This window comes from Garra rufa, chromosome 6 (assembly GCF_049309525.1).
Source record: "Garra rufa chromosome 6, GarRuf1.0, whole genome shotgun sequence".
Taxonomy (NCBI): Eukaryota; Metazoa; Chordata; class Actinopteri; order Cypriniformes; family Cyprinidae; genus Garra; species Garra rufa.
Genome location: NC_133366.1, coordinates 480,485 through 507,135, shown reverse-complemented (window position 1 = coordinate 507,135; position 26,651 = coordinate 480,485). Strand labels below are relative to the sequence as shown.

General features: G+C 36.2%; 1 protein-coding gene and 1 pseudogene across 1 annotated transcript; both read right to left on the bottom strand.

The window, feature by feature from the left end:
* Positions 1-763: 763 nt before the first annotated feature.
* Positions 764-13,755, bottom strand: LOC141336254 (deoxynucleoside triphosphate triphosphohydrolase SAMHD1-like; annotated as a pseudogene).
* A 5,032-nt stretch (positions 13,756-18,787) lies between these two features.
* LOC141337482 (uncharacterized) lies at positions 18,788-26,371 on the bottom strand. Its single transcript, XM_073843311.1, has 2 exons — positions 26,321-26,371; positions 18,788-20,296 (listed from the first exon to the last, which is right to left on the bottom strand). Exons 1-2 carry the CDS (start codon positions 26,324-26,326, stop codon positions 19,391-19,393), a joined length of 912 nt encoding a protein of 303 aa, XP_073699412.1. The 5' UTR covers positions 26,327-26,371; the 3' UTR covers positions 18,788-19,390.
* Between the last annotated feature and the right edge of the window lie 280 nt (positions 26,372-26,651).

The following is a 26,651-nucleotide window of genomic DNA, read 5'->3' as shown; positions in this document are numbered from 1 at the left end:
TTTTGGAAGTGCAGACTTAGTCCACAGAAAACTTAGTTTTAGTTTGCTTTCCTGCGGCTCATTCTCTTATTCAGCGGGCCAGTTAATGTTGAATTTGGCTACCGCATTAGTCAGCTCTTCCAACAGCTCCTCATATTGAGGCGATCGTTCTCCACATCAACGGAAGATAGGAAGAATAACTTAAGATAGGAAGATAGGAGAATCGTTGATGCCTCTTCCTGGAAGGAAGGAACTGCAGTGCGGGCTTCCTCATCCAGTAGGAGGTCAAATGTTAGGAGTTATCACCCGTCTCCATTCCCTCTAGTAAATCAGGCTGCGAACCCCACGAGTGCAGCTGCCGCTCCGCCTCGGTGGAAGCGGGGCCAGACCCGCGAGGAATGCTGGTGAAGGCTCTCTCCTCGAAGAGAGCCCTCCAGGAGCGAAGCACCTGCAGTGGAAGACGCTTACACTGCAAACAGCCAACCCCCTCGAGGGCTGACTGTGCATGCTCCCCACCCAAGCAGACCACACACAGACTGTGTGTATCCACACCAACAATGGAACGTTGGCAGGGAGGAACACACTGTCTGTGAGGCTGCTCAATCGCTTTAAACTTCTTTCCCCCTAAATTGGTTAACATATCCACTCAAATAAACATTGTGCAAACTGGCACAGAAAAACAGTGGATATGTAACAGACAGACAGACACAGAGCGCTTCGCTGAATGACAAAAGCTGATGCCGGCTTCAAACGCATGTGCTTTTATACTTCCTGGTCGCTTACGTCACCGCCCCTGTGACGTCACTCCTGTCATCTGATTGATTGGCAGACTACGTTCAGAGAGAAGCTCGCCAATGGCGTTCCCCATAGCATTGATGACGCAGCCAAGTTCCTGGAAGGGAACTTCTGTTTTATGTGTTAAAAAGAAAACATTTTTTGAAAGCCATGATTTGATATCAAAAAGACTGATAGATAAAATGCTGATAGAGTATTAAGGGCACATATATTTTATTCATGTAACATGCAGGTAAATTTACATATAATTTATGTAATTTATGCAGCTAATCTTGCATACATTGTTTATTCTCTATTCACACACATTTCAACAGTTTACTCACTGTTACTTGCTTTAATGGCGAATTTGTGTCTACCTTTGAGTGCAGGTGAAGACACGTTCGAGCTGCACTCGGTGCTGGTGGAGCTGGAGGCCGTGGAGAAGCAGATCCAGGAGCTCCTGGCTAGGAAGATCGAGCTGCGTAAACGAAAGGCCGCACTCGAATCTCGCTCGATCCTAACACTCCCATAACCTCTACCCCGTGTGATTCTCTGCACAGATCCGGCGCACCCAGGACGCGATCCTCCCAGATGTCGTTCACTCCGGCGCCGGGACACCACGGACCCTGGGTGCAGCAGCAGAGGAAAGCGCGAGCCAGGCCCCGGGCCAGGACCTCCCCACCTCCGGTCTTCGAGATCTCCACCCGGAACCGCTTCGCTCCCCTCCGCGAGACGGAACGCGACGCTGTGATCGTTGGAGACTCCATCGTCCGGTACGTTCGTGCTAACTTAGTTAACGGTAAAGTGCACTCTCGTTGTCTCCCAGGTGCTCGCGTTCTTGATGTCTCTTCACAGATACCTGCCATCCTGAAGGACGATGTGAGCGTCGGTGCGACCGTCCTGCACGCGGGGGTGAACGACATCAGGCTGCGGCAGATGGAGGTCCTGAAGAGGGATTTCGGGAGCCTGATCGAGACGGTACGCAGCACATCGCCCACGATGAGAATCATTGTGTCAGGACCGCTTCCCACGTATCGACGTGGACACGAAAGGTTCAATAGACTTTTTGCTCTAAATGAATGGTTTTTGTCATGGTGTAAAGAACAGAAACTGCTCTTTGTCAATAATTGGAATCTTTTCTGGGAGCGCCCTAGGCTTTTCCGTGCTGATGGCCTGCACCCCAGCAGAGTCGGAGCAGAACTCCTGTCGGACAACATCTCCAGGACGCTGCGCACCATTTGACTAGTAAGCAATTCTTCAAATAGTTGCGATGATGGCTTTTGTTATGCACATTTAAACGATAGTATTGGTGCTGTCCAATCTATAAAGACTGTGTCTGCTCCTCGAATAGTGAGGTCAAAACAAAAGTTTAATGCAGGATCTAGAACAAATCTAACCGTGATTAGAACAGAAAAATGCACAATAAATGAACAAAATCAATTTTTAAAGCTTGGGCTCCTAAACATTAGATCACTCGCACCCAAAGCACTTATTGTAAATGAAATAATCACAGATAACAGTTTTGATGTACTCTGCTTAACTGAAACTTGGCTAAAACCAAACGATTATATTGGTCTGAATGAGTCTACTCCACCAAACTACTGTTATAAGCATGAACCCCGTCAGATTGGTCGTGGCGGTGGTGTTGCAACAATTTATAGTGATATTTTCAATGTTACTCAGAAAACAGGGTACAGGTTTAATTCATTTGAAGTACTCCTACTTAATGTTACTCTGTCAGATATGCAAAATAAACCTCTCCTATCTCTTGCTCTGGCTACTGTGTATAGACCTCCAGGGCCGTATACAGATTTCCTAAAAGAATTTGCAGATTTCCTTTCTGACCTATTGGTTAATTTTGATAAAGCATTAATTGTTGGAGATTTTAACATTCATGTTGATAATACAAATGATGCGTTAGGACTTGCGTTTACTGACCTGTTAAACTCTTTTGGAGTCAAACAAAACGTCACTGGGCCTACTCATCGTTTTAATCATACACTAGATCTAATTATATCGCACGGACTTGATCTTACTGATATAGATATCGTACCTCAAAGCGATGATGTTACCGATCATTTCCTTGTATCGTGCATGCTGCGTATCACTGATGTTAACTATATAGCTCCGCGCTATCGTCTGGGCAGAACTATTGTTCCTGCTACCAAAGATAGGTTCACAAATAACCTGCCTGATTTATCTCGACTGCTCTGTGCACCCATAAATAAACATGAACTAGACAAAATGACTAGTAACATAGGCACTATCTTCTCTAATACATTAGAAGCTGTTGCCCCAGTCAAGCTAAAAAAGGTTAGAGAAAAACGTACTGCGCCATGGTACAACAGTAATACCCATTCTCTAAAAAAAGAAACTCGTAATCTTGAGCGTAAATGGAGAAAAACTAACTTAGAAGTTTTTAAAATTGCATGGAAAAACAGTATGTCCAGCTATAGACGGGCTTTAAAAGCTGCTAGAGCCGGGTACATCCACCAACTCATAGAAAAAAAACAAAACAATCCAAGGTTTTTATTTAGCACAGTGGCTAGATTAACAAATAACCAAACACCTCCTGACCTGAATATTCCTGCACAGTTTAATAGTAATGTCTTTATGAATTTCTTTACTGATAAAATAGACAACATTAGAAATACAATAACTAATATAGATACTACAGCAACTGATACTTCAACATTAGTCATTACACCGGAAGAAAAACTCCAGTGCTTTACAACTATAGAACAGAAAGAATTAAATAAACTTATCACCACATCTAAACCAACAACATGCCTATTAGATCCTGTACCCACTAAATTACTAAAAGAGTTGTTACCTGTAGCAGAAGTACCGCTTCTTAATATTGTTAACTCATCGTTATCTTTAGGTCATGTCCCAAAACCATTCAAACTGGCGGTTATTAAACCTCTTATTAAGAAACTACAGCTAGACCCTAGTGAACTGGCAAATTACAGACCCATTTCTAATCTTCCATTTATGTCTAAAATTCTAGAAAAAGTTGTGTCTGCTCAATTGTGCTCCTTCTTGCAAAATAATAATATCTTTGAAGAATTTCAGTCAGGTTTCAGGCCCCATCATAGCACAGAAACTGCACTTGTAAAAATCACAAACGACTTGCTACTTGCGTCAGATCAAGGCTGCGTCTCATTGCTAGTTTTACTTGATCTTAGTGCTGCGTTCGACACTATAGATCATGAAATACTCATAGATCGAATACAAAACTATACAGGTATTCAAGGGCAGGCTTTAAGATGGTTCAGATCATACCTGTCCGATCGCTATCACTTTGTTTATTTAAATGGGGAGTCATCGCAGCTAACACCAGTAAAGTATGGAGTGCCACAAGGATCTGTCCTAGGTCCTCTACTATTTTCAATTTACATGTTACCCCTTGGTAATATTATTAGGAAATATGGGATTAGTTTCCATTGTTATGCTGATGACACTCAACTATATATTTCAACAAGACCAGATGAAACTTCTAACTTCGCAAAGTTAACAGAGTGTGTTAAAAATGTGAAAGACTGGATGACCAATAATTTTCTACTGTTAAATTCAGATAAGACTGAGATATTACTTATTGGACCAAAAAACAGTACACAGAATCTCTTAAACTACAACTTGCAACTAGATGGATGTACTGTTATTTCCTCTACAGTCAAAAATCTGGGTGTTATATTAGACAGCAACCTGTCTTTTGAAAATCATATTTCCTATGTTACAAAAACAGCATTCTTCCATCTTAGAAACATTGCTAAGCTATGGAACATGTTACCTGTTTCTGATGCAGAAAAGTTAGTTCATGCATTCATGACGTCTAGACTGGACTATTGTAATGCACTACTAGGTGGTTGTCCTGCTTCTTCAATAAATAAGCTACAGGTAGTCCAAAATGCAGCTGCTAGAGTCCTTACCAGATCAAGAAAATATGATCATATTACCCCAATTTTACAGTCTCTGCACTGGCTACCTATTAGGTTCCGTATCACTTACAAAATATTACTTCTTACCTATAAGGCCCTTAATGGTTTAGCTCCTGCATACCTAACTAGTCTCCTACTACGCTACAATCCCTCACGCTCCCTAAGGTCGCAAAACTCTGGACTTTTGGTAGTACCTAGGATAGCAAAGTCCACTAAAGGAGGGAGAGCCTTTTCTCATTTGGCTCCCAACCTCTGGAATAGCCTTCCTGATAACGTTCGGGGTTCAGACACACTTTCTATGTTTAAATCTAGATTAAAGACTCATCTCTTTAGCCAAGCATTCACATAATGTATCTCATAACGTTGTAATTTCAGTTACATCTGATCAAATGCACATTAATATTCTTCAGTTTGGGCTAAACACATCATTTTTGTTTGGTCGGAAGTTGGAACAGCAGCTACGCTAATTATTTCTTTGTTTCTCTGTCTCTGCCACGGGATTTCCATCCCTTGGTAACTAGGATTTACACAAGATTCAGCCTGGATTCAGAAGAAGAGATGATGCCAACCCCTCAGAGGACCGCAGATGATGCCAGCCTTGAAACAACATACAGCACTACATAATTTTCCTACAAGTTGATTACAGCACATAACCATTGCAATTAGTGTTCATCATCTGTTTGATTACACAGTTACTGATTTTAACATTTATATCATATGTACATCGACTTAACATACAGTATTCACCACTAATAAGCTACTAAATATATTGTAGTAGCCTAAAACTTTTGTACAGCTGCTCTGCAATGATTTGTATTGTAAAAAGCGCTATACAAATAAACTTGAATTGAATTGAAAGGAAATGCCATAAGTTAAATTGCCAACCAAGGACATAAAGTTTCCTATTTTGACATAAAACGTATTTTAGTTATGAGGGCAGTTTCAGTACAGTGCAATGGTTTGAACCCAGTTAAAAATTTGGATTTCTATATTGTCTAAAATGTGGTTTTGGCTTTGTTTTCATACTTGCAGAAAGTAATGAATGAACAGTAGTTTGACCAAAAACATGCAGGCATTGTACATAATCGTGGCACATGAGAAGATAGGATTTACATTATATGATGTTTTATTAACAAATTTCGGTAGGAGCACGTTCAGATAATCAGTAATCAACACAATCAGTAATCAACCTAATCAACAGATGTGTATTCATACCGCATCCTTACCTCTGTTCTTTAACAGTTTTCTAGCATCCCTCCACCACCCCTTCTCCACACTTCGGGCCAAAATTCAGAGCTCTGAGCCCTTCTATCGTACAGATCGCCAAATACGCATAACCCATTCTCAGTTTATTATATGTAAGTGTGAACTCGTGAAATATATTAGCTGTGTTTGACTTGAAGCAGCACTGCACATAACAGTCTGTGTGTGATATCAAAGTACTGCAAGAGCGATTCGAAAGCACAACAAATAACAAAACATGCAATGATGTGCCGTAGTGAATGTAAGAACATTATTTGTGCTGTAGGTTTGATAAGGTCTTTAGCACCAGTCTAGCATCAGATTTGTTCATGTGTAATTGATTTAACCCATGTCATCAATCTGACTCCAACCAGGTAATGCTGGCAGCCCTGATAACAGCTTCACACAACAGCTTCATGATCGGGACATAATTTCAATGTTTGCTATAAATTCTCATATACAGTACATTAGTACATTTTCTGTTTTATTTTTAATGTTTTACTTGCCTTCATGATGTCCTTTGAAATGTTTAAGGAGTATTTCTGCAAAACTCAATTTTCCTCTGTCTTTTCTGTGCAGAAAAAAATTCATAACGGTTAGAGATTCATATACTGTAAAACTTTTCATTGTAAATTAACAATAATTAACTGGCAACAGCTTCACCTGCAAAATACATTTTTTTTTCTAATTTTACAGTACTTTACTTACTTTACAGTGTATTACCATAATGCACTAGACTGTAACAAATTTCTGTAGTTTTCACATCATTATTACTGTAAAATGAACAAATCCATAGTGTTGCTGGAAATTTTACAGTAAAATTGCATTTTCCTGTGAATCATAGTACTGTAGTTTTGAGCTGTATTTTACAGATTTGACTGATGTACTGCTCTTATAGGCATGATCAGAAATTACAGAGTAATTGAAGTTCCTTTTGGGGTTATCAGAGAAACTGCCACAAAATACAGTTTTTCTCTGGCTTGTTTGTCGACCCCAGGGGCTTAAACAATGTAATGGACATATTTTTTTCCAATTTGATCTCAGAAAGGCAAAGTTGCTCATTATTTTTCCATAACTTTTATTTTTATTGTTATATTTTCAGTTTTCACTTGTGAAGATATGCATCTTTATCTTTCAGAAAGCATCAGAGAGAGAGTCCACAGTGAGAAAGTGAGAGAGAGGTGGAAACGGATATCCACATAATCATGTTCGCGTATTATTGCAAAAAGCGCATGAAATTTTGATATATTTTCATGCATGGAAACAAGGACTGACACTGATGTATAAAATTGAATCTGGAATTGCGTCTTAGTATGTTTGTGGATTGGCCGTTCCCACATAGCAATTGACGCCTGGTTACACTTGGCCCAAATGCAGCAAAGAATTACGATAATAAATAGTTGATTTGAATTAATATCACACACTATTAATGTTGAAAAATGTTGAAATTTCAACAAACCACCATTAGTGATTGCTTTAGTTGGGCTCTAGAATCTTCTTTCAATTCTGCAATAGTGTTTCAATGTTAACACTTATGCTTAAAGAAAACCCAAGATGCTTTAAGTTGGAGTATATTTTTGACATAGGTGTCCAACTGCAATAAAGTTGAAAAATAATACTACATAATATTGATATCAAAGTCCTGTATAACAAATGCAAAATTTCTGTGGTATTGCACAGAAGGATATAGACATCAACTCATCATACAAACCTCAACAATGGTGAGAATCCTCAAACTAATTCAGATAAACAGATCAACTGCAGTGCATGCTGGGAATCATGATTGAGTTATGTATGTTGATACCCAGCATGCATTTCTGCATAAAATGTTATATATATATATATATATATATATAATTTTTTTTTTTTTTTTTTTTTTTTTTTTTTTTCTGAATGTCACCATTGTTAATGGTGAATGTTTTGCACCATGTGCTGTAAAGATGCGTGGATGAGCTTAAACGTGACCCAAATCCACATCCTCAAATAAATGATCCATCCGCCACCTACCTGCACATATATTTTTCTGTGATTTAGATAACCACACCCGACCCGCCACATGACCGTCATATTACAGTTATTTTGCATAAAGATATGATGGATGGATAGTTCATTTTAACAGCAGATTGAGCGGGTACGGGCACATCAGGCACAATCATCACACATATTCCAAAGGAAGCCGGTGCCACGGGACAAAGTTCACAGCAAAAAGGCCAGAGTTAAATTAACTCTCCAGGGAGTTTATATGAGTCCACTCTCAAAAGTGTTAAGTGTTAAAATCAGAGTGTTAAATTAACACTGAAGCAGAGTTAAAGTCAATGAGATAATTAGTGATTAATTAAGTCATGATTGATCATTATTGAAGACACCTGATGTTAACAAGCACAATCACCAAAGGAGAAAATCACATTTTTTAAGAAACCATTACAGTGGTCAGTGTTTGCATTAGTTGGGCTCTTGAACTTAACGTTTGTAAAATCTCATCTTGTTTGGCTGCTGTAGCAGTGTTATAACAGCCAGACAAAAGGCAATCAGGTTTTCAATAATTCATTGTGAAATATTAGACTATGGTTTTTATCACTGGTTGCATAGATTCTATGAATGAGAACCACATCTTTAATCAGACAGATATGTAAAAAAAAAAAAAAGTATTTTGATCAAAGTCTATACAAAAAGAAAATAAACTAGTTAAGACACACAGACATGAAGAATCAGTGTGAGAACCACAACAACGGTGACCATCAAAAATAGTATTGTAGCCAATCAGGACTCATCCATGACTCCCATCATGCATTGCGGCATGGATAAATTATGAGAGTTCAGAGTTGATCTGTTTATCTGAACACGTCGTTTGTCACCGTTCCTGAGATTCATACGCTGGTTCTCGATGTCTGTGTGTGTCTAAACACCCCAATTTTGACTTATGAGAAATTCTTCCAGAATATATTTTAAAGAAAGATGGAGAGATTTGTTTGCTGTGGACTCATGAGAGTAAATATATACAACAGTTAATACACTGAACTCTTTTAGAAGCTTATCTCCGAGTTACAGATCCTTTAATGGAAAATAACTCAGAGACTTGATTCTAAATTGAGTTCAATGTTTCAGATCAAGCAATGATTACATTAAAACATAACCATCACTCCCTGATGACTTGTGGTCTTGGCTTGCCTGGTTGTTTTCCCTCAAATAAAGCAGCCCAGCAAGATCTAATGTTAATGATATAAGGGTCAAGAGCCCAACTAATGCAAACACTGACCACTACAATGGTTGCTTAAAAAATGTGGTTTTCTCCTTTGGCGATTCTGCTTGTTAACATCAGGTGTCTCCAATAATGATCAATCATCACTTCGTTAATCACTAATTATCTCATTAACTTTAACTCTGCTTCAGTGTTAATTTAACTCTCTGATTTTAACACTTGACACTTTTGAGAGTGGAATCATATAAACTCCCTGGAGAGTTAATTTAACTCTGGCCTTTTTGCTGTGTTTGAGTACTCTTTGGAGAAAAGGTTCTGTATAGAACCTTAAAAGGTTTTAGAAAAGCTTCTATATAGAATAGGGTTCCATCAAAAAAAAAAAAAAAAAACATAATCACCACTTGATTTCTTTTCTTTTTTTTTTTTTTTTTTTACTTGTCTAACTGTTATAACTCAATTATAGCAGCTAAACAAAAATTAATATTAAAAGTGAAGGGTCAAGAGCCCAACAAAGCAAACCCTGACAACTATAATGGTGACTTGTAAATTATTTTCTCCTTTAGTGATTCTGCTTATTAACATCCTGTGTCTTCAATAATGGTCAATCATTACTCAATGAATCACTTATTTACCTCATGAACTTTATGTTCATTTTAACACTCTTGAGTATGGACTCAAATAAACTCCTGGGAGAGTTCAACATTTTTTTTTTTTTTTTCGCTGTGTATTAAGTATCTATCTGTGCTGTTTAGACCATAACGTTTGATAAAAATTAAATACAGTACATACATAATCCATAAAATTATCCAATGATGGGAACCCCTAAACAGTTCTATACACGACTTTTTTTCCTAGCTAAAGGGTTCTTTTGATGGAATTATTTTAAGGATTCAAGTATGTAGCCAGCGCCTGATAGAGCATAGAACTCTTTAAGGTTCTGTATAGAACCTTTTCTTCTAAGAGTGATGGCGTACTGTACAGGTAGCCTAATATCTAAGGGAACGCAAAGCAATGATCTCTATAAAGGAGAGAAAGCCCGCTGAAAGCCGAGAGATTCGTGCGGGCACCCTCTCGTATTACAATAATGCACTCTTGACATTTGCCATTAAAATAATGCCAAAACAAATAAATTATGAAAACAAAAATAAAGTTGCACAAACTAGTCCACTTCTTATTAGTTAAAATGACCCGAGAGTATCTCGTGTTTTTCCGTGGGCGGTCGATCAAGATAAATTATAGCTTTATCTTATCCACTCGCGACCCACCCGCAAATAATCGGAATGCATTTTTATTACCCGACCCAGCCCGCAGATATAACCGCCATCCGTGCATTACTATTGTGCTGTCATCCATTTCATTTAATTTCATTTCATTTCATTTCTTATTATTTTTTATCCATGACTTTCCGTCTATAGGCTAATATTTAATAATGACATATACACCAACGGTCAGAGTAAATCTGGATGCAAATAAAAGTGTTTTACTTTTTTTACTTAATTAAGTGGTGCATGTTTTGCCATTTTAGTCAGAGCTATTAAGCAGTCGAAATCCAGGTAACAATCCCATTTAAGGAAAATCGAAACAAATTGCACTTTAATCTTTCACTTTTCAACTATGCATGGTTACATAGACTTAAAGAAAATGTTACTTACTTACCACAAAACTAGAGGTTGTTTGAACACTCAGTGTTAGCGGGTTTTCCCTTCCTCGCAATGGCGTATCTTCTTTCACGTTCGTTTTTAAACAGCTCATATGAAACGATAATTGCGTCACCTCACCTGGAAAGCCTGGAGCGGTTGTTTACTTTGATCGTCCTCATATGAGTGTTATAATGCAGTGGCGCCTCACAGTGTTCACTACAATAATGCTAGCGTTAACACCAATGATTTTGCAGTGCACAAAACATGTAGCCTACTAAAAGATTAATTATGGAAGCCCATTTCTGCCACATCAAATCATGCAAAATCCTAGCTACTTTGGTAAATCATAATTATAATCGTAATTATTAAAAATAATTACATTTACTAAACCATGATAAACACGTGATGATCTGAAATAAATTGTCACGAGTACCTGATAATCTTTAATGGCAAAAGCTTCATTGTGTTTCCTCTTGCTGTAGAAATAGACCTGCTAAATGGGTTTTTTGTCCTTCATGCCATCCAGATCAACAACCTGAGAGATGAAATAGTTTGTGAAGGAATGAAGACAGAGATGAAGGGGTGAATTCAGTGCTGAACATCTTACTTCAGTCCAAAAACCTACATCTAATATAGTTTATAGTTTACAAATTAGCACTGAAATACAACATAACTTACATAAACTGAGAAATCCATTGTTTGTTTGTTTTCAGTTTCTGTCCAACCTTTGATATGTTTTCCTCAGTTAGTCGAGCTTCTCCAACAAACTTTGGCAGTTTTCTCCTGATGATCTTGTTCAAGATGTCTCGAGCTTCCTTCAGATTGTCAGCAGTGGAGGACAAGATCTGCTCAAAGATCTCATCTGACAGAACAGAAGATTCATTATTATCATCATCAAAACAGGATTTTCTGAAAGTGTTTTTTTATGCAAACAATAATAATTATAAGATGTTTTTTGTTTGTATTTAGACAAATAACCACAAACCACAAACAAATAAAAAATAAAATATGTTTTTAATAGTTTATTCAAGACGAGCTGTATACTACAGGTAAAATGTACCATATTTCTTCTTTTTTGTTTAGTGGTGGGTTCAGCTGACCTGTGAGTTTGCTGTAGTCCTCTGCCGTCTTTATGGTTTCAGAAATCTTCAGCATATCTTCAGGTTTTCCTTCATGAAGATCACAATCGGCTCGTATGAGCGCTTCTGCAAACCTAACACAGAAAAAAAAAAAAAACAGGCACGTTAGTGTTTTAATCATGCAAAAGAAGCACAGTCAGTTACCTAATGCTGAAGAACAAGTGATGCAGGATGTTAATATATTGCCTGATCATGGATAATCACATCTATGTGTTTTATATCCACATCCTCTTCTTGCACAGAGAGACTCACATGTCTTCAATGATGTAGCTGGTCTTGTGCTGATACGCCTGTCGATGGAGAGTGTATCGGGTGCGAAACATGTCATAAACATTATCAGTCTCCTGTTAGACAGACAAACATTAGTGAATCAAATCAAATAAAACATCAAATAAAACAAAAATATGAGAAAAAAACTAGAATGTTCACAGACCCGTCTGATTTAATTTCACACATTTAGGTCCTAGAATCTTACAAGTACTTTACCTTTAGTAGTTTTTTTTTTTTTTTTGGCTTTAGGAATAACCAGGCCATCAAATGCATGAAAAAAAGGACCATGACCTAAGAAAGTTAAAGGAATGAGGTTGTTTTTTTACAATTTGTTAAATTATTTTTACTTTCCATAAGCCTAAGTGCTCCTTACCCAAGTCATGGCACAGACCTGCGATCTGAACGCATAGGATATCCTGTTTGGTCATTTTAAGCTCTGGCTGATTGTCTTCACCAGACAACCTGCTAAATATGCCACACTGACACACACAAACAACATATTAGTTTTAACTGAGCTTTCTGATTGGTTATACAACACAATAATCATTTTAAAGTTTTCAATCAATTATTGAAGGATATAGAGAGTCAGTTGAATGTTTACAACAAGCTCTCCACAGTTTTGCAGTATTGAAGGCTCAGAAAGCTAACATTTTCCAACTGAACTAATTATTATTATAACATTTGATTGTAATAATATCTCACCAAAGAGAGTGTTCAAAGTGATTGTGAGAAGCACCAGGATACACATATAGACCTGCTGTTTGACACCTCCCAGTTGTTTGATGCGTCTCAGTCTCTGAAACTGAGGAGTGTCGATGATCTTCACCAGCAGCGAGTTCATCTCCGTGTGTCCGTGAATGGGGTCGTTGAAGATCTACAAGACAAAGGCATCATTTTGCCTTCAGGTTTTAACTTAAAACTAAATATAACAACCAACTGGGTAAAAAATAATAACCACACAGAACCTAAAGATGCTGTTTTGAGATGCGGACCAATATAATTGCTGCCACAGAGCACTGACCTTTTCCCCATTGAACTAGATGACTGAGCACCAAAAATCTCCAAACTCTTGTGGAAAACATTCCCAGAACAGTGTAAGCCATTATTTGGGAACCAACTCAATATTAATGTATGTATTCAGAATATAAAATCACTAAAGTCCCTGTTGGTGTAATGGCCAGGTGTCCCAATACTTTTGTCTATACAGTGCTCCTTTAAAGCGCTAAAGTGCGCATGAGTTTTAGTTTCGGAGATGCGCTCAGTGTCCAATGAAAAAAGTGTACATTTTGAAATGGTGCACCATATTGACAACTTTTTTTCTGAGACTTCCATTGGACAAAAGGTTCTTTATAATGCAGTGACTTTGACATGACTGTAAAGCATTTTAGTAACAAATCAAAAAATGTGTCAGAGAATGTTTAAACATTATTTGCACTACAGGTTTTATTAGATTGTAAACTGTAGGTTTAAGAATACATTCATATGTGGGAAATAACATCTCCACATGAACAGGACATGATTTTAACTGAGGAGATTTTCTGCTTCCCTTTTACTGTGTCACTTGCCTTCATGGTGAACTCTGACTAGTGTAAGGAGCTTTTCTGCAAATCCTCAGGGATCTTCGTTGTTCTTTTCATGTCTGTTAGAGATATATTAAGTATGTATATATATATATATGGTGATATACACTTTAACAAGATTACTGTGAAATTTACAGCAACTTACTGGCAGTCGAGTATATAGCAATTGGCAAGTAAGTTGCTGTAATATATTCCACAGTATGCTGACTGTAAGTTTAAATAGAGTAACTTACTGTAATACTGCAATTTTTATACAGTGAATATCACAGTACCATAATTGCATTCAGATTAATAGAATTCTTTTTTAAATGAATTAATTAATGAATAAACAAATTTTTAACAAATAGTAATTATTATACTGTACTATAATGAACATTACTGCTTTAATTATGTGTAGTCTAAAAAGAAGACACTGTTTTGTCACAAAAATAACATTTATTGACTTTAAATTGGGAAAATACATAAAATAGCATAGCATTCAATACATTTCAATTTTGTATTTTTCAGTGTGTAAACATTTTTTTATTCAGCATAAACATAACCTAAATGTATAGATTCTAACTATAAAATCTTTAGCTCCAGTACAGGGTATATATCAAACATTACATGATAAACCAGAAAATAGTTTTCATTACTGCTGCTTGTCAGAGAAAGTTTTAACAGCATTATAAAATAACAACAATATCAATTGATTTTATTTTGAGTTAAGAAGCTAATTTACCAAAGTGTTTTCAATATATATATATATATATTTTAATATCAGTGAAAACAAACAATTAACATTTATACAGTGGTGGCCAAAATTATTAGAACACTAGTATTTTCACCAGCTGAAATCTCACAGAAATTCCACTGGATTATTACAATTAAGGGCAAAAATGAATGTTTGGAAATGTAAACTGATATTTCCTACTTACACTACAGCAAAAGATAGAAATAACTGACTTAAACCCATTTTTAGCTGGTAAAAACACTAGTGTTCTAATCATTTTGGCCACCACTATATACTTCAGTCTTCACATATTACAGACATCAATTAAGCTTATATTTTGGCATCTTTTCTTCAAAGCATTTAAGTAAAACAGCTCTTTATGTAACAAGTGCAAACAGAAGACCAAAAATGGGATACAATAATTCTGGTTTCATGGATGGACATGAGCTGGCATCTTTGTCCTGGGCTGGAGTCTTCTTCCCTGCAGTAAAAAAAAAAAAAAAAAATGTTATTTATGTGGAAGTTTATAAGCAAAACTGAGAGCTTTATTATATTTTAAAATATAGAAAATCAGATATGGGTCTACATATCTTCAAAAAATATTTTCAGTACACAAATATCAACAAATATCAAGGAAGGATTTTTTTTTTCACTATTTACAGGGTATCTGCAGATTTTTTAAAATATCAATTTATTGGCAATTTATGATCATTTTTAAGTGCTGCACAAGTAAAATAAACACAGTATGAGTGGGGTTGGAAAATGTACGGTAACATATTAAGCCATAAAATGACATACAGTACAGATGAATGTTTTCACAAAAAAAATCTTATACAACGGTTTTTCAGCCTTTATACCATTAAAAGAGATAAATCAAGTATATAATTTAGTATATTTATTTAAAATATAAATGTTACTGTCTTAATTGTTTAGATATTTAGAAGGCACATTAACTTTTCACGTTTACGACACTATGTGTTTTCTGCATAAAAGCATGAGTCAGTAACTAAAATTTGGAAAAACAATTATTGGAAATAAAAATTCTTTCTGTCACAAGGGGGCGCTTTAGGAGCGCTGAAATATTACGGTTTCCCTAGTAACGGCTGAACACAAATCAACATTAAAGGTACCATATTGTCAAAATCAAAATTTCCTGGCTTTTTTCGTGATAACTAAGGTCTAGGGGCTATCTAACTACCATATGAGTTTCAAAACAGTCAATCCACAGTAAATTGCACACAGCCTGCTTAAAGTAGCTGTTCATTTTCACGAGCCGCTGTGACTTCTGTAACGATGTGACGTCCGATCTACTCAGTCACCGCCTTCAGTCACCACCCCGAGCACCAACCACATCCCACCCTCCTTTTGTCAAACCCAGACAACAACGCATCCATTCCATTATTGAGCAACAACAACACTAAAACAAGTGGAGAAAACCCTGTTCAGTCGATAGATGTCAAGCTACGATCATTACACAGGCTTCAGAACAACGTGAATATAAGAGACCAGCGGCACGTCAACTTCAGCCTCTTTCACACAGCCATTCCGGTAAATACACGCATAATGTGTCCCACGATTTGTTCCGGAATTGTTTAATTTGGTTCATTCACAGCTATTTTCCGGAATCTGTGCGTGCTTTACACACAACCCATAAAGACATGTGACGTTTGGATGTGAGATGTAATGCGACATACGTTTCACTAAACTGAAACTAACCTGAACAAACTGTGCTTCAGCGCTGAACGTGAGGAGCTGGCTCTGTCTGATCGCTGCTTCATTCCACTTTGCACGTATTTTTTTTTGTCGTGAAGAGTCGCATGATAACGTGCATCATCACTACAACACTGCCTTTATGTCTCTGGCTTTTGTTCACACAGCGCTCGTTCCCGTAATTTTCCAGAATCAGCGCGCATTGTGAAAGGGGCTTTACTAAAGCAACAGTTATGTAGCTTACTGCATTCGGTGTTTGAAAAAGAAAATACATTAATGATCATTCTGAAATATCCTGTTGAGTATCAGCTCTCTCTATTGCTCTGAAATGAACCTCCAGAAATGTGTACAATATGGGACCTTTAGCGCTGTTTTATCAGGCATTATCCCCCGGTTTCACAGACAAGGCTTAAGCCTAGTCCCAGACTAAAATGTAAATCTGAGCTGTTTCAACTGAAACAAAATTGCACTGATTGATCTTAAAATATATCAGTGCCTTTGTTTTGTCTCAAGATGCACACCTGTAATGTTTTTTTTTTTTTTTTCCAAGCATGTTTATAAAAATGACTTAAATGTCCTAATTGAACTATGGCCTAATCCTGGCTTAGTCTAAGCCCTGTCTGTGAAACCGGGCCTACATGTTTAATTTAAGGTTTAGGTTTAAGATTAAATGAAAATGTCATCTTCATGATTCTGAGGACAGTCAGTTCCCTTCAGACACATTCATATAAAGACATCCGTGCTGCACACAGCCACGTCCATCTGTCATGAGCACGAGTTTGGCATCAGTCACGTCACATGTGCACGCGCTTCTGGCGTAGAATACGCAAACGCCGGAAGCAATCTGTCGCATGAATACACTCATTGTTTACACAGTGCACAGAGTACACTTGCGCAAACTCATCCGGGACTTTTCACTGATTTCCTCTTACGGTGTTTGCGTATTCTACACTAGAGCGCGCGCTCATGTGACGTGACTGATGCCAAACTCGTGCTCATGACAGATGGAGGTGGCTGTGTATCAAAGGTAAAAAATGATATAAATACTGTTCAGTTTCTCGCAAAAACCGATCATTTCATGTCTTAGGACATCAATGTATCGTCACGAGCCGCAGGGTGTAATTTGGATTTGTCTGTGCATGTTTTTGTTCACTTTTAAAGGTTTGGTGCCCATCCACGTCCATGATAAGGCTGACAGACTGCACCGGTTTTTGTTAAAAAATTTCGTTTGTGTTTTTCTGAGGAAACAAAGTCACTTACATCTTGGATGCCCTGGGGGTAAGCAGATAAACATCAAATTTTCATTTTTGGGTGAACTATCCCTTTAAGGTGGATGTCCGCCTGGTCCCACCGCTCCCTCTCACGGTCGACTCTCTCTCTCTCACGCTCTTTGAAAGTTAAAAACACATAAGGTTTCGAGTGAAAACTGTAAATATAACAATAATGACAAAAATTATGGAAAAATAAAGAGCAACTTTACCTTTCTGAGGTCAAATTGGAAAAAATTAATCCAGACGAGAAAAAAATGCAGATCACAACTACTGTACTATGATTCACAGGAAAATATAATTTTACTGTAGAATTTCCCACGGTTGTATTTTTACCCATGATGCATTGCCGATTTACAGCAACATACTGTATACATATTCTACAGTATGGATTTGTTCATTTTACAGTAATAATGCTGTGGAAACTACAGAAATTTGTTAAATATTAAATATTTATGAATGTTTTGTAAATCATTATTTTATCATTACCTAACCACTTATAAATGACTTACAATTGAATGTTATTATAAAGTGTTACCCATTAGTTTAACTTTTAAACCTTTGATACTTTAACATTTATGTTTTACTTTAGTTATGACAACAAAATCAGCTGTTACTTGCACATTGGTAGTAGTAAGTAGCTGCTTACTTTTTATTCAGCGCTTTTTTTATCCACCATTTTTGAGTGTAAATGGCATAGTAGTTTAAAAGGTTTCAAACCTAAACTGTTATTAAATTCTTATTTGTTGGTTTATGCAGCACTGGTAAATGATATGCTAATAAGTTTTGGAGGAAAATAAAATACAATACTCCCAATAAGGTTGTGAAAAACTCTGTTGAACAAGTGGATGATGTTTGTGGTAATTAGAAACAGCTAACATCAACCATAATTTTTCCATAACTAACATATCTTAGAGATATAGCAATGAAAGTACTGTTCAAAAGTCAAGGGTCAGGATCTCCACAATAGTAAAATCAAATGAAACAATACAACATCATCCAAACTCCTGTTCATTCTCAGTAAGATCTTCTGTGGACGTTTGACAGAAATAAAGTCAGTCTGGTAAAGATGTGTGTTGAGTTTTTTAAATCTTCAGTTGATTTCATCTAAGGCTGCGACTGAAGTCAATTGTAGCTCTTGTGTTTGTCTTGTTTCTCTTTTCATCGGTGAATCTGCACTTTAACAGCAGCTGTTCATCAGTGTCTGAATTCACTCATTAGTTTTCATTCCCTCTGTCAAGTGGACTATATTAGTAAACTCATGTAGGGAATAGTGAATGAGGGTGTAGGGAGTAATTTGAAACTCGAACTCTGAGTGTCGACAAATGTTTTAATGGAAAACAGCATTAAGTATGACGTATAAAGAATGGACCCCGGAGCTACATCTACAAATCAGATCACAGAGATGTGTGAGGGACATTTTAAGCAGGATATGCTTTATTAAAACCATAAATACACAGAAGTGTATACGAAAGCTGTTTTGAATATGTCTGGCAAAATCATGACTACACTTCCCAGACTATACAATTTAACAACAGTAACAAATGCACAACAACTTCACACCATTCCAAACCTGTATCTAAGAACTAAAACCCAAACCTGTTTCCCCAAACACCAAAATCACAAACACAATCAGATTGGTAAAATAATGACAGAGAGCAAATGAAGAACATTTTAGATTAAATACATAAGATAAAAGTTATTTTATGTGTATTTCAGTCCACAACACCATACACAAACCCATAAACCACCCTTTATTATATACTCTTTCCATGACAATTAACCAGTTATTAGTAAGATATAAATTGTCTCCCACCTTTAATTTATTTGCTTATTTCTCACTGCAGGCCAAGAAACCCTACAAAGCAGAGAACTGCAATTTGCACAGAAATTTGCCTTGATCACTTTCATTTATACCTTTTCCAGACTGATTTTCTCATTCATCTGGCAAGCTCTTAATGAATTTGTCAGCTTCGTCACAGGAACGGTTTTTATCTTTTGAAAGGTTTAGCTTTGTATCTACAGGTAATTTACAATAAGTGTAGATGTCTTTAAGCTTTCTTTTAGGGAAGGAAAGGACTTTGCTGGTGTAAAAGACAAGGCTAACCTGATCCCACACATAAAACTCTGCATTGTTTCTTTGAAGTTGTTGTATCACAGCTTGGTTTCCGATTTTTAGCAGTTGGAAGTTGTGAGTTTCACAAATGGCTTGGGCTCTCCAGACGATACGATTTCCATCATAATCAACACAAGGGCTGGATGTCAGTTCTGGTAATGAACTGGCCTGAGGACTGTGAACAAGAATTATATACTCAATCTTCTTCTTGAAAAGTTTGGTTCCATATACTCTAAGAACTGGCTCTTGACCATCACACATCTGCTGCTTGTAAGCTTCCATCAGTTCAGTCAGAGGAAACGTGAAGCGGAAGTTGCCGTAGCGTGAGGTTTCATTATCGAATGCTGGTGACGTGGTGAATTGACTCAGGAACGGCTGATGATCTGTTGTTAGTCCCTCGCTCTCAAGGTAACGCTCCTCAGCTGCTTGTATATCTGCTTCATTTATCTTCAGACTCCACCATGAAAGTGAATTTGGGTCATGACCGATGAATCCTCCTGAATTAAAGATCTTCTGAACACTCCCCATGTTTGTCACGTGAGACACTTCTGTGACATGAAATTCAACAGGAGTTGGATAATCTGGGACAGTTTTGGATAGATACCTTTGTACTTCTTCATTTCGTCTTATATCATCTCTCATTTTCAGATCATCTATGCTAATGTGTTTTCCCGTATGGAATAACTCTGGTATGTTGTGCTGGTTTGTTCCTGGTGCGAAGCCTGCCTGAGAAGATAAATTATGTTAACAGTATGTTTTGCAGTACAGTAAATGTGTTGGTTATTTGATTTATCACAATAATTATTATTTTTATTTTTTTATGTTTGTGAGTTTGTTCTTACGATCACATTTTTTATTAGGTGGCCTTAACTATTATGTACTTACATAAAAAATCTGTACAATGTACTTAAGTGGTCATATTGCATAGCAAAACACTTTTTGCTTCTATTAAAGTGGGATATGGGTAAGGTTAGGGACAGGTTTGGTGGTATGGGTAGGTTTAAAGGTGGGTTAAGGTGTAAGGGATTGGTCAACAGTGGTAATTACAGAAATTAATTTTAAATGTTTTTTACATATAGGTTTTAAAAATATAAAGTACACTGTAAAACGTTTTCACCAGTTTCAACTTAAAAACTTAAGTTTAGCAGCTGCCTTAAAATGTTAAGTTAAATCAACTAATTTTGATTGTAATAAGTTAAAATGACTTGTAGTTTTAAGCTGATTTAACTTAAAAATGTAAGGCAGCTGCTGAACTTAGGTTTTTAAGTTGAATCTGGTGAAAACTTTTTACAGTGTTATCACTAAGTACATAAATGATTAATTTAAATGTAAGTACATAGTTGTTAAGGCCACCTATTGTAAAGTTGGAAATAAATAAAATAGATAAATAAAAATAAATAAAAATAAAATAATCTGATGAATTGTTAAATTATCTATATTTTGCGTTAGTTTGTTTTGTTTCGTCATCCACAAATTCAAGAGCTCAAAATGGTCATCACAATACGTACAATATGCTTAATGCAACTTTTAACTTAATAATTTTCCCAGTTGGCAAGAAAGCAGGTGAAGCATTCAATTAGATAATATTAATGGTACTGAATTAATAACACAGCAACAGCAATTAAAGTTTTATATTTATTTCAACAAATCACATATAACGTGATCAGAGCTTTAGTTAAACTCTAGACTTTAAATACACTATTTTTTGTGCTAATAACGTTTAAACGTAAAATATGCTTAAAAATTAAGTTGTTGTAGATTATATTTTGTGATGTAAATGTTTTGTTTAACAAATGCAATGATATGTGAACAACAAACATAAAGATTTAAAAAATCAACACTCATCATACAAACCTCAACAATGGTGACAACCATCAAACTAATAAACAGATCAACTTCAATGCATGCTGGGAATCATGAATGAGTTTTGTACTATGTTGATACCCAGCATACATTTCTTTTGTTGATTGTCACCCCTGTTGAGTTTCATACGCTGATTCTTGATGTCTAATTGATCCAGCTTATGAATTATTAGGCAAAATTCCGTGTTTGTTGTAACTGCATTGCATGTTGAAAAAAAAAAAAAAAAAAAAAACACTAGTGGGCAATTATTTAAATAATCTCACAATGATTACAGTCGGCATTCCCTGATGTCACAGGATTTTAATTTTCACTTTATCAACCAATCTACGTTATTGTAAAATACAAGTTAAGGATAATAAATAACGGTGCATTAAAGGATTTAAATGCAGGACATGTAGTGGTGGACATTATTCCGTTGTAATTTGCAAATTTATAGACAAACTAGTATTTGTCTTTGCAGTGCAGTATTTGATCGAATGGGTAAAAACAGGGGCGGACTGGGACACAATTTCAGGCCGGGAAATCTCACACTTATCCAGGCCATCCCACACACCCACACCAAATTTTGAAACCACGGACAACAATATTTTTTTATATGGCCATCATCATCACATAAAAAATTTTAAATCGACTGGGTAAAATAATTTATGGTTATCTCTTGAACTTCCAGTTTCCTTTTTAGTTTTTTTTAATCTGTCTGTCTCTCATGTGTGTTTACTTTTTTAACTAATTTTCTTTAATCTGTCACTTTTTTCATCAACACATCTCAACCTTGTTGCAAAACAACCACCTCATTGTAGTGTGTTTTCACATAGTATAGGTGTACATTTATTTTTGAAAAATTAAAGTACTATATTAGGACCATGTGTATGTCAACATTAGTACAATAATAGCTACATCTTGAATATATATCTGAACATGTTTTTGCATTATCATGGGTCATGTTTTGCCCTAAGGAAAATTAACCATTGTATTATTGGACCTATGGTAAACGCAGTAACCATGTTTTTTGGCAGATTGATTCCTATTAGTATAATCAGAGTTTATAGGGATAATGAATTTCAAACGAAAGTGACTGAACCAATCATGTTTTTATTAATATAAGTAGCCTACATATACATATAATTTTATATAATATAGAAGTTACGTTAGGCTATTTTTATACTTCAAACTGAAGTTAATGAACCAATCATATTTTTATTAACAAGTACATATGCATATAAATTGATATAGCCTAATACGTAGGCTACAGAAGTATTATTTTGAACACGGTGCCTTCTTAAAGAAGGACGAGACCAACTTGTTGGTCTGTACTGTCGCGGTGTTGGTACAGTGTAATTTGCTGCTAGCAACATCTTAATGTTTATCGTTAAAAAATAAACAGTTATACTGTAAATGCAGTTAGATAACGTGAGAAACACCATAATAGCGACCATAACCAGATACTAATTGTCATATTCACAGCAAAAAGGCCAGAGTTAAATTAACTCTCCAGGGAGTTTATATGATTCCACTCTCAAAAGTGTCAAGTGTTAAAATCAGAGAGTTAAATTAACACTGAAGCAGAGTTAAAGTTAATGAGATAATTAGTGATTAACGAAGTGATGATTGATCATTATTGGAGACACCTGATGTTAACAAGCAGAATCGCCAAAGGAGAAAACCACATTTTTTAAGCAACCATTGTAGTGGTCAGTGTTTGCATTAGTTGGGCTCTTGACCCTTATATCATTAACATTAGATCTTGCTGGGCTGCTTTATTTGAGGGATAACAACCAGGCAAGCCAAGACCACAAGTCATCAGGGGGTGATGGTTATGTTTTAATGTAATCATTGCTTGACCTGAATCATTTAGAATCAAGTCTCTGAGTTATTTTCCATTAAAGGATCTGTAACTCGGAGATAAGTTTCTAAAAGAGTTCAGTCTATTAACAGTTGTATATATTTAGTCTCATGAGTCCACAGCAAACAAATCTCTCCATCTTTCTTTAAAATATATTCTGGAAGAATTTCTCATAAGTCAAAATTGAGTTGTTTAGACAAACACACACATCAAGAACCAGCGTATGAATCTCAGGAACGGTGACAAACGACGTGTTCAGATAAACAGATCAACTCTGAACTCTCATAATTTATCCATGCCGCAATGCATGATGGGAGTCATGGATGAGTCCTGATTGGCTACAATACTATTTTTGATGGTCACCGTTGTTGTGGTTCTCACACTGATTCTTCATGTCTGTGTGTCTTAACTACTTTATTTTCTTTTTGTATAGACTTTGATCAAAATACTTTTTTTTTTTTTTACATATCTGTCTGATTTAAGATGTGGTTCTCATTCATAGAGTCTATGTAACCAGTGATAAAAACCATAGTCTAATATTTCACAAAGAATTATTGAAAACCTGATTGCCTTTTGTCTGGCTGTTATAACACTGCTACAGCAGCCAAACAAGATGAGATTTTACAAACGTTAAGTTCAAGAGCCCAACTAATGCAAACACTGACCACTGTAATGGTTTCTTAAAAAATGTGATTTTCTCCTTTGGTGATTGTGCTTGTTAACATCAGGTGTCTTCAATAATGATCAATCATGACTTAATTAATCACTAATTATCTCATTGACTTTAACTCTGCTTCAGTGTTAATTTAACTCTCTGATTTTAACACTTAACACTTTTGAGAGTGGACTCATATAAACTCCCTGGAGAGTTAATTTAACTCTGGCCTTTTTGCTGTGTTTTTACGTTTTTAGTCTTTCTGCAATCTTTCTCTCACTGTGGGAGATTGAATGAGTTTCAGTAAAGACTGCATTCAAGAAATACGATAAAAAAAAAAAAAGTATGCTGAATGCAATTCGTTGCCTTGTGTTTTTTAAACACTATTTTCATCTTTTCTATTATGTCAAATGCCATTTTGCTTGCCTTTTATAATATTCAGTTATGTTGTATATTTGAATATCATAAAATAACACGAATAAATTACTTTTTTGTTATTTAACATTAAATCGTTAAATCAAAACATATAAAAAAGAGAGTGTTTGATCATGTCCAAATACACATTCAAATGTATTTTACCTTAAATATCAAACTAACTGTAATATAAATACTATATTAGAAAATGTTATCTTTTAAATGGTCAGGATCATTATTGCACATATTATTTAGTGCAAAAAAAAAAGCCTCCTCAAATATTAGCTAAATAGAACTGAACTATATATTACAATTATTTAATTGAATAAAAGTTACGTGTTTGGTCACATTTGACTGCCAAAAAGTATGAGAACATATTAATTATGTCTCTTTATCACTGCCCAGAATAAAATGCGATTGTAAAGCGTATTCAGAGAAGTTATCAATACACAATCAATGCACATTATGTGTTAATAATTACTCGAAATTGCTGCAAATATAGTAAAACTGCTGTCTATCATACTTAAACCCATTCAAACACATTGACAGCGCGGAGTTGTTTGGAACTATTGGGCGCTCCACGAACCACGTGACCGCGCGGCGTCGAGATCAAAGCGTGTCGTAACTCTCTTTCTCTATGGCTCTGGGTATATCTAAAAAAAAAAAAAAAAAAAAAAACTAGATGCTGCAGCCAATGAGCAGCCGGCGGGGGCTGGTTGCCAGGCTGCAGGATGACTCAACCTCGCTCCACGGACAGTTTTTTATGTTTTATCAGACAATAACTATTTAAGATTTTGCTCCAGTATAATTTTCGGGACAATTAGAGCGGGATTCGGGATTCGGGACAGCAGCTTACAGTAGATTTCGGGACTGTCCCGAATTTTTCGGGACGTCTGGTCACCCTAATTTACAGATGCAACTGACCTGCACTTTACGTCCTAAACAAGACAGTTCTGTGTCTCTGCTCCACCTGTGCACTTCCACTCCACTCTTGAGTCTCGCGTCCATTTGGCGGACGCGCATGCGCGGAGCGAAACTCGTTGCCAGTCAAACTAACCGATTCATGATTTATTTTTTGTAGTTTTATTATTTAATGGCAAATTCCGAAATAACCACTTTAGTACATTCGGCAGGCAACATAAACAATAACAACAACAATACTAAAAAATAATAATAATACAAATTGGAGGGCAGCGGGCCAAATTGGCTGCCAGGCCACCGGGAATTCTCCCGGTTCTCCCGATGGCCAGTCCGCCCCTGAGTAAAAATGACAGTTATTTTCGCCATTTGGGCACATTATCTCTGGCATTCTGCCAGCATCAAATCAAACACAGAGATGAAATAGTGCTGTAAGATCGCATTTATTTGAATGAATTATAGCATTCAATTCAATAAATTTTCGATCGAGAGAGAGAGAGATGGCAGTTGTGCTTAAATGTTGTGCGTCTGCGCGTCTCTCTCTACAACTAATTAATTAAAAACAGCGGTTTTACCACCTCTTGCTGAGGAATATAATGTAGCGATCTAGTATCTAGGCTATTTTATTAATACGAATCGTGGGGAAGCGCTGACAAGAAGTTCATGTAGCTATGTGTGTAGCGCAATTCAATCTCCGACGTCTCTTTGTGTGTGTGCATCAATTAAAGCAGTGCATTAACATAAAACAGCGATTTCACAGACACGGTACCTGTAAAGCATTTTACTGCATACCTACCATCCAATCAGAATCCAGTATCAAGACATTCCATTAATTTATAAGTAAAAAACACTAATATTAGAATGCAAAGAGTCAAGAGCCACACAACAATGGAGATTTTTTTTTCAACATTAATAGCAGGTGCAAAAGTGATATTAATGCAATGCCATTAACATTTACAAATTAACTATTTTTAACATTGATTCAATTGTTCCTTGCTATCAGGGTTGTAATTCCTGTCAGGAGTTAGATGTCAATTATTAAGAATTGTCTACTTACTGCCATTTTGTCAGTTTTGTGCGTTCAAGCAAAGTGTGATGCTCTTCTGCTCTGTCTTGTGTAGACAGTGAGATCTTGTCCTGGTTTTTAAAGCTTTCAGCATCACTATAGCCACTCCTGTCAGGGTGGGGTTTATTTTACATAATCCTGTTTACATAATCACACAAGAAATGTACACCTCTTTTATAGCCAGTAAATATATAAAACAAACACCAAGATAAACATATCTGCTCTGCTCAACTTTAAAAACTAGGACTTGACACTGAATTTGAACTGGACTGGGACACAACACTACTATGTGTTTCATTTTGTATGTCCTCACAAGCAATCA